The 17,500-nt window shown below is 36.7% G+C and overlaps 1 protein-coding gene across 1 annotated transcript in view; it reads left to right on the forward strand.

Moving 5' to 3' along the window:
* Positions 1 to 12,506, forward strand: part of LOC135224324 (probable WRKY transcription factor protein 1) — a 59,033-nt gene extending 46,527 nt beyond the window's left edge. The window contains exons 3-7 of the mRNA XM_064263223.1: positions 1,483 to 1,515; positions 3,044 to 3,215; positions 4,297 to 4,426; positions 5,089 to 5,283; positions 11,704 to 12,506. Of these exons, the coding sequence (XP_064119293.1) occupies positions 1,483 to 1,515; positions 3,044 to 3,215; positions 4,297 to 4,426; positions 5,089 to 5,283; positions 11,704 to 11,789 (616 nt within the window). The 3' untranslated portion in view covers positions 11,790 to 12,506. The remainder of the gene's footprint in view (positions 1 to 1,482; positions 1,516 to 3,043; positions 3,216 to 4,296; positions 4,427 to 5,088; positions 5,284 to 11,703) is intronic.
* Positions 12,507 to 17,500: the final 4,994 nt, after the last annotated feature.

Genomic DNA, 17,500 nt, shown 5'->3' on the forward strand with positions numbered 1-17,500 from the left:
ATGCAAAGAGAAGGTAAAGGATTTATAATAGTTTAGCAGAAAAAGATTGTATAATAATAAAAAATTAAACTTCTGAGAGCCCAGCTTTCGTTTGTCACTGGCCGATGGGACAGGAAAGAAGCCAGTGTTCCAGCCTAGCCCACCAACCCCGAACGACAACAAGAATAAATGCGGAAAGGGAGAGAAGATGAATGGAAGATTTTATATGAGTCTGTGAAAACGAAACCGGTTTCCTGAACCACGAATATTGTTATGAATTCGAGAGACTGGAAGGAAGAAAGGAAGGAAGGAAGGTCGCAATTTTATGAAATTGAAAGTTTGTTGTTTATTAAACGACGTCACGACACATTGAAAACTATATTCAGTCCTTAGTTTTGCGTATTAAGTGAAAGTGACAATTTTCGCAAGCATTTTATCATGGCAAATAATGCGAGTAAAATCATGCAAGAATTATTACGCCAGCAATTGAAAGACTTCAGATCGGAATTATAATTTCAAGGCCATACATTGCAAAGAAACAGGTATTTGAATTCAAACGGCAGGTTTCATACCATCATCCATTCAATTAATCCTTTTAAATAATCATTGATTGAGTAAATTCCTGCCTTGAATGTCCTTGTGGACTAACACTGAGAAACGTAACTTTAGCTGAAACGCAAATAGAGCGATGCAAAAAGATCATAATCCAGCAACGAAGGGGGACTTTATCTTTAAAAAGCATTTTTAAGGTTATTTATTTTTGTCGTGGTGCAATGCGCACAGCGTTTGTCATCTTCAAACGCTACCTTGTTTGGCGCCAAGAAGAAAAAAGTAAAAGTGAATCGAAGGATTTCAGAATTTCGATTCTTGGTAAAGAAAAAAGATGAGAGAGAGAGAGAGAGAGAGAGAGAGAGAGGATACACGATGTTATAGACAGTGGCACTATGCCATATATGTATATATCATATATATATATATATATATATATATATATATATATATATATATATATATTTTAATATATGTTATATGTATCATATAATATTATATATATATATATATATATATATATAGATATAGATATATACACACAATACATACATGCATACATACATATATGTACACATACAAGCATTAAGATACAAATTTAGTTTAATATCCAAATCGCGCTACTTCGGGAATACCAAAAAAGGGAAATTGCAAATGATTAGTGTACTGATACCGAAGTGACTTATTTATTACTTATAAAATTCCCCTTAGGTGATATGCCGAAGTGGCGCGAATTGGATGTTAAACGACATTTGTAGCTTAATGTTTGTATGTAAAATGTCTCGGTGATGTGATAAAAATTCATATGTGCATGATTATGTGTATATATATACATACTACACAGGACACAGCTATTGATGATACAGGAATTTGATGTAAAAAAAAAAAGCAAGCATTTTTGATAGAGAAGTTCTTTTCCAGGGTATAATAACCTCATTTCGTATCTTCCAACAGGTCATCCGACAAGAAAGGGAAGGCTTCTATTGGGTAGGAGGTCAAACTAGGTCACCGTAATCTTAGACGTGCTTAGTCGTTCTGCTTTCAGTGTCTCTATACTATAGTTCCCGCAGTATTGCCGCTCTAGATATAAGTCGCACAGATGCCCAATGAGAGACTTAGAGGCTTATAGTCTGTACATGCTATTTGAAGTGATGTCTACAAGTTCTATGTTTTTATTTATTTATTTACGTAGTTATGCATTAGTTGACGTACAAAAATCCTTCTCAACTCCTCAGAGAATTCTCACTTTACAATCTGTCATTTTGTTTCTGTTAAATGTTAAAGCAAACCATCTATCCTTCCTAAGGAGTTAGAAGCTGATTATCTTTATATTTCACTGAAATTATCATGTTAGATCCACGTGTTGTCTCTTGAGTTACTTATATGAACAGTCTCTTTAATACGTGGTGGATTTAAAGATACATGTTCCGTTACGTGTTCATTCTGTTTATGATTTAGTTGTTTCTGTACCACGCTTTGAGACCATAGATACTCTTATTTCGCGTGCATTAAATCACTGATTATTTTTTCGCAGTGCACTCATATTCATAAACGCTTTCAACGAATGATAAGAGTTGGATCCACCAATCACCTTTATTCACTTGTGAGATAAATCCATAAATTCAGCCTCTTATGATTCCTAAATACATTTGATTTTCTCTTTTGATGTAATCAGAACCAATAACTAGCTGTTGTGTTAGTTTTTTGTGCCCGGCCGTAACCCACGAACATTCACACCAAACCTTTGTGGCCTACCGTAAGTTTCTGAGCACTGCTTTCGTGACAAGGTTGCAAGCACAGATTTTCCTGGGAACTTAATTGGTGAGCGGATGTCGCATAATGTCATTTTATTTTTGTGAATGAAATTGCCTGAAAGTCGTTGAAGTTGTGCAGTTTGGAAGTGCAGAAAAAGGATTATTTCTTATCTTTATGTTTATTTCTGTGCAGCCTAGTTGAGCGCTCATACAAATGTGACTATGTTGTAAGAGCGTAGTTTAGATTTTGTTAGAATTTCTTAGAGCTGAGTCTCAAGCATTAGATTCACCTGAGGACACAATCTGAGAAATAGTGTAGTTGTAGAGTAAACATCACCGGCACATTCGAGTTATGATTAAAATGAAACGGTACAGTCGTTCATTTTTGGTAAATCATATGGTGTTGAATTGGCAAACTTATATTATACGAACGAATGAATAACACACGAAATTTTACACGTAAGTAAATGAACGAGTGAAGAAATGGATAAGTGAATATATAATCTGAAATCTAGTGACTCCTGAACATATTAGCAAATGAAAGAAAAATTTCTGCTTATAGTGAGAAAACTAAGTATATACTGTTGTAATCCGAATAAACCACAGCTATTATGGAATGCAAACAAGCAATGTGTAAAAGGAGTATGTAAATAAACCTAAACGCAATTTACTTATGTGTAAAAATAAACACTTCTTTTATTTGAACGAGATAAACCCAAATATTATTTTCGTCACATCTCTACCGTTTTCCCCCCACCCAGATTGACCCCAGATATAGTAGTGGACGATACTGGGGACCCAGCCCCTATTCATGGAGCCAATATGGGCCAAGGGGGCCAATCTGGTGACCCCACCAAAATACCCATCGTCTTGCTCCAGGGATTCTTCAGGGGGCCCGGGACGAAATCGCCCCACCACCGAAGACCTTCTTTGGTAAGAGAGGAACAGCTTTTTGTGCAGTGATTCGATTCTCACTTATGTTTCTGATTCCATTATTCGGATTTCATGTTCAAGGTTTTTAGAAATATCTCTCTGCTATATTTATGATTGTGTGAGTGTGTCTTAAGTACCTAACAAATAATAATAATAATAATAGAATAATAATAATAATAAATAATAATAATAATAAAGGTAAAAAATCCACACTGATGTAAGTATAAATATATATTATATATATTTGCACATGCGTCAGTATTGGATTTTTCTCATTATAGTGACTCATGTGAGATGAGATTTTACGAATAATAATACTTAATAATAACAAAGTAAATAAATTCAATCATGATGTAAGCATATATATATATACATTACATACATACACACACACCACACACTTATATATATAGTATATATATATATATATATATAATATATATATATAAAACATATACATAATATATATATATAAAATTCACTTGCCTCAGTATGAATTTGTTTTTACCATTTCAGTGACTCAGTGATGATGAAAAATTTTACGAATGATAATAATAATAATAATAATAATAATAATAATAATAATAATAATAATAATAAGTTTTCAAAACCTCTTGTTGTAAATACGTACATTATAAAATATTACAATGGATCTCATCAGGTCTGGATCTTTTTTCCATCACCTTAGTGACTCATGTGATGATGAATTTTACGAATAATAATAATAATAATAATAATAATAATAATAATAATAATAATAATAACCAATAATAATAATCTTACTATAATGGGCGTTATGTTTGTCCGTCCGTCTGTCATTCAATCACGGCCAAATGGTGGGTCCAACAGGCATGAAACTTGGCAGGGTTATAGTGGGAACCCCCAAGATGGTTTATAAAGAGGTTTCATCCTATTTCCCCCTCTTCGAAGGGGGTGGGGGTGAGAACGAATTCCCTGAAACGGAGTTGGGTCTGCCCGTGAAACGGGGCTAGTTATGCCAGTAGACATAATTATTTTACGAATTTATCATACATAATTTCTGTGTGCATATGTTTGCTAGTAATAATAATACCCTTTACAGGCTGTCAGTGAAATGGCCCTTCCACCTGACCTGGTCGACGTGACTTCAATGATCAGAGGCGCTCTACCTGTCCTCCCGAGATCTCTGGCCGCTCTCTGTCTCACGCTCAACATCGTGGTGCCCGGCTTAGGTAAGGATGGTTATAAGTTAAGTCTATCTTAGCTGAACCAGACCACTGAACTGATGAACAGCTCTCCTAGGGCTGCTGGCTCGAAGGATTAGATATTCTGACGTGGCTACAGTAGATTCACATCACCCTTGCATCTGATGTCTATGCCAGTCCCTTACGATGCTCCTGATTGGCTGTTGATAAGCCAATCACGAGGCTGGAAACTTTCAGTCTATCGAGGGAGTTCACATATGTATGATGTATGTTCCACCTCTCCTGGAGGATACTTTAGAAAGATGTATCCCTCGAGAGAGACTGAGAGTTTCCAGCCCTGTCATTGGCTTATCAACAGCCAATTGGGAGCATCGTAAGGGACTGGCATAGACATCAGATGCACGGGTGATGTGAATCTACTATAAGAACCAATTGGTTACCTAGCATACATACATATTTACATACATGTATATATATATATATATATACTATATATATATATATATATATATATATATATATATATATATATATATATATAGTATAGATATATATCGTAGATATTTCTTCATAAGGCATTATTACCTTTATTATTGAAGCAAAGTTATATAATAAGAGTATTATCATTATTATTATTATTATGATCAATCTAACGTATTATCCAAATCGACGAATTCTCTCTCTCAAAGGCACAATGCTGAGCGGGTGGCTTGGGATCTGCTGGGGGCGTAATCGCCTGGCAGCCGTCGAGACGGGCGGGACCCGTATGACCTCTGTCGTCGTGACGGGCGTGACGGGTCTCGTCCAGCTCTTCACTGTGACGTTCTTCCTCGTCGGGTGGTTCTGGGGCGTGGCCTGGGGAATCCTTCTCGTTTCTATATCGAGTGAGTTTTTTCTTATTTTTAATTACGGTTAAATTGACATTTGAGAGAGAGAGAGAGAGAGAGAGAGAGAGAGAGAGAGAGAGAGAGAGAGAGAGAGAGAGAGAGAGAAGTTTTTCTTTTTAAATTATGGTTAAGAAGTCATTTGATAAAGGGCTGAGAGAGAGAGAGAGAGAGAGAGAGAGAGAGAGAGAGAGAGAGAGAGAGAGAGAGAGAGAGTTTTTCTTTTTAAATTATGGTTAAGTAGTCATTTGATAAAGGGCTGAGAGAGAGAGAGAGAGAGAGAGAGAGAGAGAGAGAGAGAGAGAGAGAGATATTTTCTTTTTATTTTATGGTTAAGTGGTTATTTGATAAAGGGCTGAGAGAGAGAGAGAGAGAGAGAGAGAGAGAGAGAGAGAGAGAGAGAGAGAGAGAGAGAGAGAATTTTTCTTTTTAAATTATGGTTAAGAAGTCATTTGATAAAGGGCTGAGAGAGAGAGAGAGAGAGAGAGAGAGAGAGAGAGAGAGAGAGTTACAAGGATTAGGATGTCTCAAAGACTTGTCAGTCCATCCGAGGAGACATCGTGTGCTCACTTATCTGTAGGGGGAGGTTTTACTGTGCATTCACAGTGTCCTAATGAATCTGTCTAGTTTTCTTTTAAACTCTTCCATACTGTTGCTGTTGACAACTTCTGGTGACGGTTTATTCCACGTGTCACATATCTTGTCTGGTTTTCGTTAAACGTAAATAGGTTACTTTGTACTTTTGTTTTGCCTTTCAGTATTTTGAATGTTTATAGTAGTTGTCCTTGCAATCGTCGTGTTTCTAAGCCATACATGTTCAGGCTCTCCAGTTGTCTTCGGTAACCTATTTGCCTGATGAGTGGAATTAACTTTGTGGCTCTTGCTTGTACTCCTTCTAATCTATTTAAGTCTTTTCTTACTGTTGGTGACCAAGACTGCACTGCATATTTAAGACGAGGTCTAACTATTGATGTGTAGAGCTGTAGAGCTGCATCTTGGATGAATCCCACCCGGGGCAGATTTGAACTTGTTGAGTTTGCTAATATTGTTTTTAATGTCCTCTTCTGTAAATATTATTTTGTCCAACGGTTCTGACCCTTTATATTTAATAGCAGGTTCCGGTATTGAGGTGGTGTCTTCAATTGTGAAAACACTAGTAAAAAACTTATTCAATAACTCTGCTTTTTCCAAGTCTGAGTTCACAAGGTTACCTCTATTGTCCCTTTGGGACCTACTATGAGATTCATGGTCTCTGTAACACGGTTTTTTGGACTTTGCTCCTTGTCAAAGCATCGGATGTAGCTGAAAGTTGACATATGTATATTTTACAACCACACACAAATTTTGTCAGCATTATCAATAACCTAAACCCGATAGTTTTAATTTTTATAGAGTAAAAATGATCTAGCCGACGCCATGGCCAATGATTACGAGCCAAGAGTCGAAAAACATTCATTACGTAAGCAATGTTGCCCCGCCCATCCACCAGACAGAAACTCCATCGGCTCTGAAACCCAAAGACTTTATGAATGGCGGAACGATACATAGATGTGGGTGGGGTATCAGTGCTAGCGTAGTAATACTACTGTAGCAGTAGTGCCGCAACAGTATAGCAATAATATACATGAATTAAACGTTTAGGCCAACTGCTGGGATCCTTGAGGATCATTTAGCACTTCTTATAACTACTCGAGAAATTAGTTTTTATAGCCAGAAGTTAAATTTTCTAATCCAACAATGCCCATGGTAGCCTTCAGTGTTATCCTGAATTATAACGAGGCCAAAGTGGGTGGAGCCTCATGAAGTCATCATTCTGACGATAATTTTTGGTGAAGGTTTAAAGCCAATGTACGGTACCGGATATTTTTTTTTTTCAGTAAATAGGTAGATAGCCAATAAATAAAAATTGCTTGACATTGGATATAGCAGTTATCAAATCAAGCTTTCTACTATGTTTTTAAAAATTACCAACTATTCCCTACATCTTGTCAATCTGATTGTGACCTATAAAGTAGACGTAAATTCTTAGGAAACTTATTTTGGGAGTTGGACTAATAATTGAAGTGTTTTTGTATTTCTTAACATATTTTGTTGGTTTGTTCATTATGACAATTATCAGTGGAGAGGTTCCAGAGTTCATAAAGGTGTACTGCTTTGCTTGTATTTAAATTTGTATGTCATTGTTGCCAGAGGTTTAGCCTTCGTTACGTATAGCCAATCATCCATCGAGAAAGAGGGAAGAAATGCTGTCATAAGTTACGTAACGAGTGCGTTCGAAACCTTTTCTCTGAGTAAGTTGGCCCGTCTTAAAAAAAAAGTAACTTTTACATTATAAGTACCAAATTTATTCAACCTACGTAATGCAGAATACAGTCAAAATTTATGTGTAGATATAATATGTATTCTGAATAAGCGTTATATTTATGAAATGCATAGACAAAAAGTTATTGCGAAAAAACCGTGTTACAGAGGCCCTGAATCTCATAGTAAGCTATTTTTTATTGGTGTTCTACCATTAACATGCGCAAAGAATTCTTTTGGGGTTTCTTTACAAACTGATGCAACTTTCTTATCCTCATTTATCTTTGCATTTCTTACTAATTTGTCCACAATCTTCAGTTCTTTATGCCTGCTTGCGTTCTACTGGTGTTGGATGTGGGTTCATTGATTTGTGCAGTCTGTCGCTTTCTCTTATCTTATTCTTTATTTCTCTGTTGAACCACTTGGGCTGAGGGTTGCCATTTGTTAGTATTTGCCTTAATGGTATACATCTAGAGCGTTTTTCTGTGTATTCCTCTAGAAAGGCTTCCCAGTGCTTAGCTATGTCTGTGTTCTCGTCGTACTCTAGATTGTTAACGTACTCCTTTAGCTTTTTTTTTTAGGTCTTATCGACGGTAGACTGATTTAATTAATATCTTCTCTTTTTTATGTTGAACTTTAATTTGAAATGAGATAATTATATGGTCGCTTTTGCCTAGATTTGCACCTACTGAAAGGTCAGACACTAGATTATCTTCTGTTGATAGGACGATGCCGAGTATGTTGTTTCCTCTAGTGGGTTTGTCAACCCATTGGTGGAGGAATTAATTTTTTACAAAATCTAAAAGTCTTTCCTTCTATGTTTGATGCGGAGGTCATCGTGTCCCAATGTACTACTGCACTGAAATCTCCCATTATTATGTAGAGTTTGTTGTTTATCTCTTGTCCTAGTAGTGCATACAGCTACTCATCAAACATTTGTGATTCGTGGGGAGGTCTGTTCTTCCCTAGACTGTTTATATTAATGCCAATCACTTCTGGCATGGTTGTAATTTTACACTCTATTGAACTGAGGTGATCCCTAACGTAATATAACGCCTCCTCGTTTTTTTATTGAGTCTATCTTTTTTTAACAATTTATCTCCATCTATCTGGTACCCTCCTACGAAATCTCTTGTTGCCTCTTGTATCCATGTTTCTGTGATACTTATTATGTCTTATTCCTCACTTGCTACCAATGCTTTGAAGAGATCTACTTTGTTCCGAATAGATTGTGCATTAAACTGAGCCTCTCTGAGGGACTTTTCTATCTTCTCTTGTGTCCTCGGTGGTTTCATTAGTTTCCTTTACTGTTACTGTTGCCTGCAGTGCCATTACTAACCAGATTCAGGGAGCTTTCCGACTTCTTCCCTTGAAAGTTCAGTTTACTGATGTGTTTCAAGAGGTTTTCGTTGAGAAGGTTTCCTAGTAGTTTTGCTCCCAAAAGTTGACAAACCTAACACTTTTTTCTTGGCCTATTAGTTCCAGTCTGCCATTAAATCCAATTGCCTTTACTAACGGAGTAGTGGCTTCCATTGGTTCTGGGCAAAAGTCCTATAAGAATGCCGTTATCAGTTTTCTCACGGATGTTCTCTACAACATTAGTCAGGTTGGCTACAGGACCTTCTGTCTGGCCAGTTCCTCCGTCTTTCAGAAACAAGCCATTTCCTCCTCCCTGCACTACGATTGCACTTTCTCTATTATTCAACTTGATTTTTTCACTGCCTCGGCTATCTTCTTTGCTCCTGCACCTGGGTAAGAATGAACTTTTCTCTTACTTCTAATATTGGCCACAAAATTTAAGCCCTGATCTTTTACTAACGAGTCTCCGATTAGGATTGATTCCTCTTCTGCTTCTGAGAGCACAGCAAATCTATTCGTTGTGTTGATTCCTTTTTCGGGACAATTGTGTTTTCTGGCTGCTGTCACTCTTCTAACAACAGTTCTCTTGAATTCATCATTTTTATCCTTGTAAGCTTCTTTCTTTGTACCTAGTCTAGTGTTTGTTTCTGTTTCATTTCTGGTTCTGGTCTTAAGCAAATGTTTTCTAATCTCCATTATACCCTCTTCTCCAATTTCCTTTTCCATCCTGTCTTCTCTTCTCTTGCCTTCAAGTTTGTCCTTTGTCAACTCCTCTAGTTCCTTTGCTAATTCTTCTATTTCCCTCCTCAGTTTAGCTATCTCCTGTTCTTGTTGGCAGGAGAGATAGACACTGAGACTACCTAGCTTTGATAAGCATGCCTCACTGTAGTCTACGCACCACTTGTTAACACTGCATTTCGCACATGTGTGCTTTAATTTTAACTTTTCTGGAGTCATCTTTGTTTGTGTCTTGGTTTCAATATTTCTTCTTGTGGTTTTAATTCAGTATTCTTTCTATTGTGACCAGCTGAAAAGGAAAAAATGGGGTTGGTTGAGTACTCCCACAGCCGCCGCATCCGCTCATCCATGGACAGTTTTCCATAGTTCGAAGCTAAGATACCTTTTATCGCTGCCACACAAACATACGGTCTCCCTGTTGTTAGACGATCCCAAACGTGTCGCAGCTCCCAAGTGAGCAACACAATTAGCCCAAGCAAACTATTTTTCCGCCAGGAGTGAACAGCAGCATCCCTTAAATTACTAAACTTCCAACAGCCATGAACAGCCAGAATCTTATGACCTGAATGCTTCTCCTCCAACTATGAAAATCCTCTAGGAATGGCCACAATGGCCACACCAGCAGGCCCCACGGGTAGGAAGTTGCACAGTCAATGTCACAGAAGCTCATCTGGGGTTTTTAGTTGGTTAGGACTCCAACAAGGCACAAAGGCTCCGCAACCCCAGAGCAGTTTAACCTTCAGTCACAGGGTATAGTGGTTGCGCGGGGTGGTCGTCATTCATTCCACGAAGGAGTGAGCTTAACGGGGCACAATAGCAACACTCCATTTCTACATCCCCAGTTGTCCCAGGATCCCTCCAATCCTGGTCTTTGGAAACCTGCAAGCATCTGCCCTGCGTTACTTAAAGAGGTTCCAAAGCCTCTGTTCTGACGCATGAGGTAGCTGTCAGCTCCTTACACTAATCGTATGTCTAAGTGTTATATCTAAATACATTTTTTTAAATGTGTACCAGGAGGAAATCCTCGCAGTCATAAGATGAAATAAATCAGAGAGAGAGAGAGAGAGAGAGAGAGAGAGAGAGAGAGAGAGAGAGAGAGAGAGAGAGTGTGTGTGTGTGTGTGGGATGGCAAGGTGGTAGAAAGACGGTTAGAACATAAGTAAAATAGAAGATTTAAAAGAGGTCGCAGCTAGGGGCTGAAGAGACGCTGCAGAAACCCTAAGTATTGCCTACTGTGTAATGCTGACCCTACAGAGAGAGGAGAGAGAGAGAGAGAGAGAGAGAGAGAGAGAGAGAGCGATAAATTTATTTTTGAACTGAAGTTCAGTTCAATAAACACTTGATGAAGGGATGAGAGAGAGAGAGAGAGAGAGAGAGAGAGAGAGAGAGAGAGAGGGAGAGAGTTTTTAAAATTATGGTTAAGTAGTCATTTGAGAGAGAGAGAGAGAGAGAGAGAGAGAGAGAGAGAGAGAGAGAGAGAGAGCGATAAATTTATTTTTGAACTGAAGTTCAATAAACACTTGATGAAGAGATGTGTGAGAGAGAGAGAGAGAGAGAGAGAGAGAGAGAGAGAGAGAGAGAGAGTTTTTAAAATTATGGTAAAGTAGTCATTTAGAGAGAGAGAGAGAGAGAGAGAAAAAAAATTTTTTTAATTGAGGTTAAATAAACATTTGATAAAGGGCTGAGAGAGAGAGAGAGAGAGAGAGAGAGAGAGAGAGAGAGAGAGAGAGAGAGAGATTTGTTTTCTTTTTAAATTATGGTTAAGTAGTCATTTGATAAAGGCCTGAGAGAGAGAGAGAGAGAGAGAGAGAGAGAGAGAGAGAGAGAGAGAGAGAGAGAGAGAGTAAAATCAAACACCTAGATTTTGTGACGTCATAGCAGATTAGTCACATACATAAACGACACATGAAGTATAATGCCTTGAAAATCATGAACTACCAATTTACAAAGCCTCATATTAATAGTCAGTACATTCGAGTACGTCTGTCCGCAGAAACGCTTCTAACCCTTCCATTTTTACAGACAAATATGCCAGCTTCTGTTCGGAACATCGGAGCTCTATATCTGGGTCTGTCAATCTGGAAATGTTAACCGTCAACGCCAGCTGAAGTCATCTTTCCAAAATTTTAGAGTGGCCCTCTTCACTCCGGTCAGCTCACCGCCTCCACACTATTTGGATGTGATGATACTTCGGAGTTTTTTTTTTGGCAAATTTCATTCGTGGGGATTCCATGAACATTTCAGTGGTATCGTGATTGGAATTTCTATAGTTTTCTACCAAAAGTCTATGAAAATTGAACAATTCCAGAAAATTTCTGAAAATTGTGAATACCAATATTTAGCACGTCCGCAACTTTTCGTAGACGCAAATTGTGAAATTTGATCGTTTCCGGAAAGTTATTGAAAATTTTAGCGTTGTCGGGGTTTTCCCACACCTCATAAAAAACAAACGTAATCAATTTTTAAACTTCAGCTCACCGTTTGAACAGTATGGGTTATTTTCCCTTATTGCTTCATGATACTGATTCTGTGAAATTTCAACCCGAGTTCCTTTCCAACTCTGTTCTTCGTGAAAACGCAAAGGCTTCCTACAGAGTGGTGTTGAGAATTTCAGTGCATAGAGGCTCCGCAATAGAAAGTAGAATATCAAAAATTAGCTTATACACGTTTTAGCTTTTTGGAAAAATTCAATGCTGACTCTTCGTCGAGAAGTAAGGTGTAACTCAGGATATAAATTGTATTTTCCGCTACACCTGAATGAACGCTGAAACGGTACTGATCAAATAATCTACGTTTACGCAGATTGTCTCGAATAATATATATATATATATTATATAATCATATATATATATATCTATATATATATATATATATATATATATATATATATATATAAGTATATATATAGATATATAGATGCATACATATATATCCTATATATGTATATGTATAAAAACATACATATGTAGTTTCTAATAAAAGGAGAGCATAAAAACGCCAAAATATAGATAGTAAGTACTATCTTTCAGAGACTGCTGTCTCTCTGAAGAGAGAGACAGCAGTCTCTGAAATATAGTACTTACTATCTATATTTTGGCGTTTTTATGGGCTTCTTATATTAGATGGAATTCTGTTGTAACAGAACATTTTTACCAAACATTTTTACCAGTCATATATAGTAGTATATATATACAGATACCTACATGCTCTACATAACCACTATGAAATTTATTGAAAACTTCTTCAGCTTAGTGGCCTATCTAATCTAGTCTAAGAGAAAAAGTTCGAACAAGAAGATTCGGCTACATAATAGAACTTAGGTGAATGGTGCAGGCACCTCTATCGGAAGATATAATGTATTTTTATAATGTTAAGGTTTATATGTCGAAGTGCTATGCTGATATCACCTCCAAAGAGATATATTCCAAAATTCGCTTTGGTTTACCTTAGTTATGCCAGTTAGCAAAAACAGCTGTTGAGTTTTACCTAAAAAAAATAGATGAAAGTCTTCAAGTAAATTTCAGAAAATTCACGTCAATTATCGTAGCTATCTTAAGCAGCAAGGAATACAAAACGTAGCAGCATATATTAGCAAGAGATTACAAGTATAAATTGGAGATGATTATATGGTAGTGACTGACGGATTCCAGGTTAACGATGATCGGGAGACAAAACTTTTCTAACGAAAGTCAACATTTGTTAGGAATAAAGTCTACTGACGTATGCAGTCGTGTTGAAAAAAAAAAAGATACATACCTACCATAATTCTCTTAACTTCTGCTTTTTATATAAAAATATAAATAAATTAATGAACAGTATTCTATATAACACTACTTCTTTCGCTAAATGAACAGTATCTGATCAAGTGTTACAATTCAAAGTCTTGTAAGAATAATAATAAAAAAACATCCATTTATGCATTACAGTGGTTTTCACCCTTTAACCCCTCCCCCCTTTCCAAAACTGTCCGCCTCACAAGGTGCATTCCAAATAAAATGAACAAAACACTAACTCAAACGCACAAGCTAGCAGAGACAAAGTGCAGACCGAAGCACACTAAGATTTGTGTGGTCCTAGAGCCGGTTTGAGCCTGCCAATCTGTGGTCACAATAATCATCCCCCACCCCTCCCCCCCTCCCAAGAAATTCTAAAATTCTTCCTGGTTGAGAACCACTGCATTATAATGATTAACATGAATGATAAATTCCCCTTATCTGCTAAATTAGAGTAGGAGTGATTGATCTCATATGGTAAATTAAGGTAGCAGAAACCATGGCCACCGACGCCATATTTACAAGTTTTGAGAATATCTACTTCAGGACAATCTGGCCTGTTTTTGGATGGGTGATCGCGGAAGAATGACAGATCTCGTTGGGACACAAGCTCTCTTTACTGTTGCTGAACCTTGCAACAGATTATGGGAGTCTGTTGGGAACATTACAGGGTCAATACAGGACGATTCTGATGTCTGCTATAGAGAATCAAAACCTATCCTACACAAGATACATGTATATGTCTATAAGCAGAAATAACCTATCGTCTGTATGGTGTTTTTACGTTGCATGGAACCAGGGGTTATTCAGCAATAGGAACAACGGCTTTACGTGACTTCCGAACCACGTCGAGAGTGAATTTCTATCACCAGAAATCACATCTCTAACACCTCAGTGGAATGCCGAGAACTGAACTCGCAAATAACCTATCGTAACAATACACACAGATATATATATATATATATATATATGTATATATACATATGTATATTATATATATATATATATATATATATATATATACATATTTATATCCATAAGCAGAAAAGGGCTAAATAAGAAAGTCTCCCCCATTCCCTAACAGAGTGAAAATAAAACATATCCTTTACAGTATATAGCTAATATATATATAGATATATACATATATATATATATATACATATATATACACAAGTATGTATCCTTTATCATACGTATATATTCCATCTTCCTAAATGTGATTCACAGATAATGAATATAAGTATTCTTGTCCACTTGGTCAGTAACGTATCCTGTGCTTTAAGTGGTTATAAGGGAACGAATAGAATGTGTTACTAATTTGTACTAAGTGTCATTGTTTACTTGTTGTGTTATCTTCTATGTTGTGTAAATGCACAGGACATATACATATTAAGGTCGTTTAAGAGCTGCTTCACACATGCTGGTATAAGCTCTTGCGAATAGGTAATGGATTGCATATTGCATGCATACATACGACTTGTATATTTGCTAATACCTTGTGTACTTTACAAATGTGCAAAAATTTAACTTTATACACACACACACACACACACACACAAATATATATATATATATATATATATATATATATATATATATACATATATATATATATATATATATATACATATATATATATATATATATATATATATATATATATATATATATATACTCCAGTCACATGTTTATTCATGAACCGTTACCTAAATACATATACATATATACATACATATATATGCTCTAATAACATGTTTATTCAATGTTTATTCATGTACCGTTACGAAAATATATACATATACACTTGTATATACATATGCATATATATGCTATAATAACATGTTTATTCAATGTTTATTCATGTACCGTTACATAAATATATACATAAACACACTTATATATACATACATACATATCAAATACTCTAATGGTTATTCAGTGTTTATTCATGTACCGTTACCTACATATGACTAACCTACTTGTTATTCAAGAACTTCCTCGTAACTCATGCTTAGAATGTTAGTGATATTCGTATGTGCAAATTATATTTAAGAAATAAAAGGTAATGACTTTCATTTCCGTTGGATGTGTAGACTTTAGAATACGAAATATGAAAACAAGTCATGTGTATTTATTTGTGTATAATAAAGTGTACAAATTCTTAAGGATCAGTATGATTTAATATGAAACCTATGAGTCGATTACAGTCTACCAAGATTAGCAGCATTAAATAAATGGAGCCAAACTCTAAGAGAACATCTCTTCCTCGTCCCTCGGCTCATGTTTTTTTTTTTATTCCCTTAATCAGACGACAAGAAGATCGCCTACCTAACTGATGTCAGAAGAACATTTCTGTTTCTTGAAATAGATATAAATATGGCAGCGGACGTCGTAGTATCACATTTCGTTTTAATTTCTCCGTCGATATAGGGGAGCAACTCATTTTTTTCGTCAACAATCCAAAAACGATACCACCTAAACTTTTTTTTACTCGTTTTTGAAAGGAGGTACGAAAAAACTGAACATGACAATTATGCTCAAAGAAAACGTAAAACTTTAACGAAAACGGGATCTGATGCGTCCAGGTAGATCGTTTTAATGATAAGATTACAACTACTTTACCTACCATCTAGCGATCTCTCTGGACCTGGAGTTTACCCAACTTAACGAAAATGTCACCCTCGGCAACGAATGTAGTAAAATATACCTGGGAACTAAAGTTAGCGTAATTATTATAGCTTCTATATCTAGCTACAAGAATAAAATACCAGGAACTGTGTGGCCAGGCAAGTAAAAAAAAAAAAAAAAACCTACGTGAAGCCAGCACATTTAAAGGCCGCGGGTACGCTACAAAACGAACACCCCAGAAACAGTGGCGGATTTAAAAGTTGGGGGGGGGGGGGGGGCGGACCTGGTCACGTGCAACCCCCACCCCTTGGATATGAATAATAGATCATTGTTTTCTTTTAATAAACCATTATTAGTAGCAACTATTTGCTTAGTTAATGCTTATTTCGACAACAACAATAACAACAGCAACTGTACAACAACAAAAACAATAACTGCAAACTACTACTGTGTGTATATATGTGCGTGCATACATATATAAATATTAATATATACGAACCGTATGTGTGTACATGTTACGTATACCATACAATAATCCTAAGTGGCTCCCAATGAAAGATTTCTAGATCCGCCACTGACCGGAAACCACTCGGGCAGCGAAGTTAGGCTAGCAACAGCAGCCGAGAGCTCAGCCACTGCGGAGCCGCTGAAGCCGGAGTCAAAGCCGTCGAGGCAGCCGCAAACTCCGAGAGGAGGAAGCCCCCACGCGAAGCTCACCACGCTTTATTTAGAGGCTTCCTGGTCAACTTTTCTTGCTGACCCTCGAAGGATGGACCTTTGGTGCGAGAAAAGTTACGCCAACACAAAATTCGTGTGCATCTGTTTCCGGATTGTCACGGCTGACAGGGCAGTTTTATTCAGGCCTTGCTTAAAATACTGTATATACATGACTGTTGGCGAAAATGTGAATATATTGAAAGACGTATCCCTCGGGAGAGGTGGAACATAGATCCAACCCATGTGAACTCTCTCGAGAGAGACTGAGAGTTTCCAGCCCTGTGACTGGCTTATCAACAGCCAATCAGGAGCGTCGTAAGGGACTGGCATAGACATCAAATGCACGGTGATGTGAATCTACTATAGTAGCTCAGTCAGGATCGTCACTCTATTTATACATAAATATATGTGTATGTATATATGTATAGTATATCATATATAACAGAATCACGTAAATATGGAATGTGACGAATATATAAATAAGGGCAAATACCACGAAGGAAAGAGGAAAAAACCTGAGTGGTTCCTAGGCCTTTCGACTCCCTGTAAAGGACGGTAAATCGAAAGGCCTGGCACCACTCCTTTGTTTCACTTGTCTTCGCGGCATTCACTTCTATATATATATATATATATATATATATATATATATATATATATATGTATGTATATATATATATGAATATATATATATATATATATAT

This window comes from Macrobrachium nipponense, chromosome 12, assembly GCF_015104395.2.
Source record: "Macrobrachium nipponense isolate FS-2020 chromosome 12, ASM1510439v2, whole genome shotgun sequence".
In the NCBI taxonomy this organism is placed as follows: Eukaryota; Metazoa; Arthropoda; class Malacostraca; order Decapoda; family Palaemonidae; genus Macrobrachium; species Macrobrachium nipponense.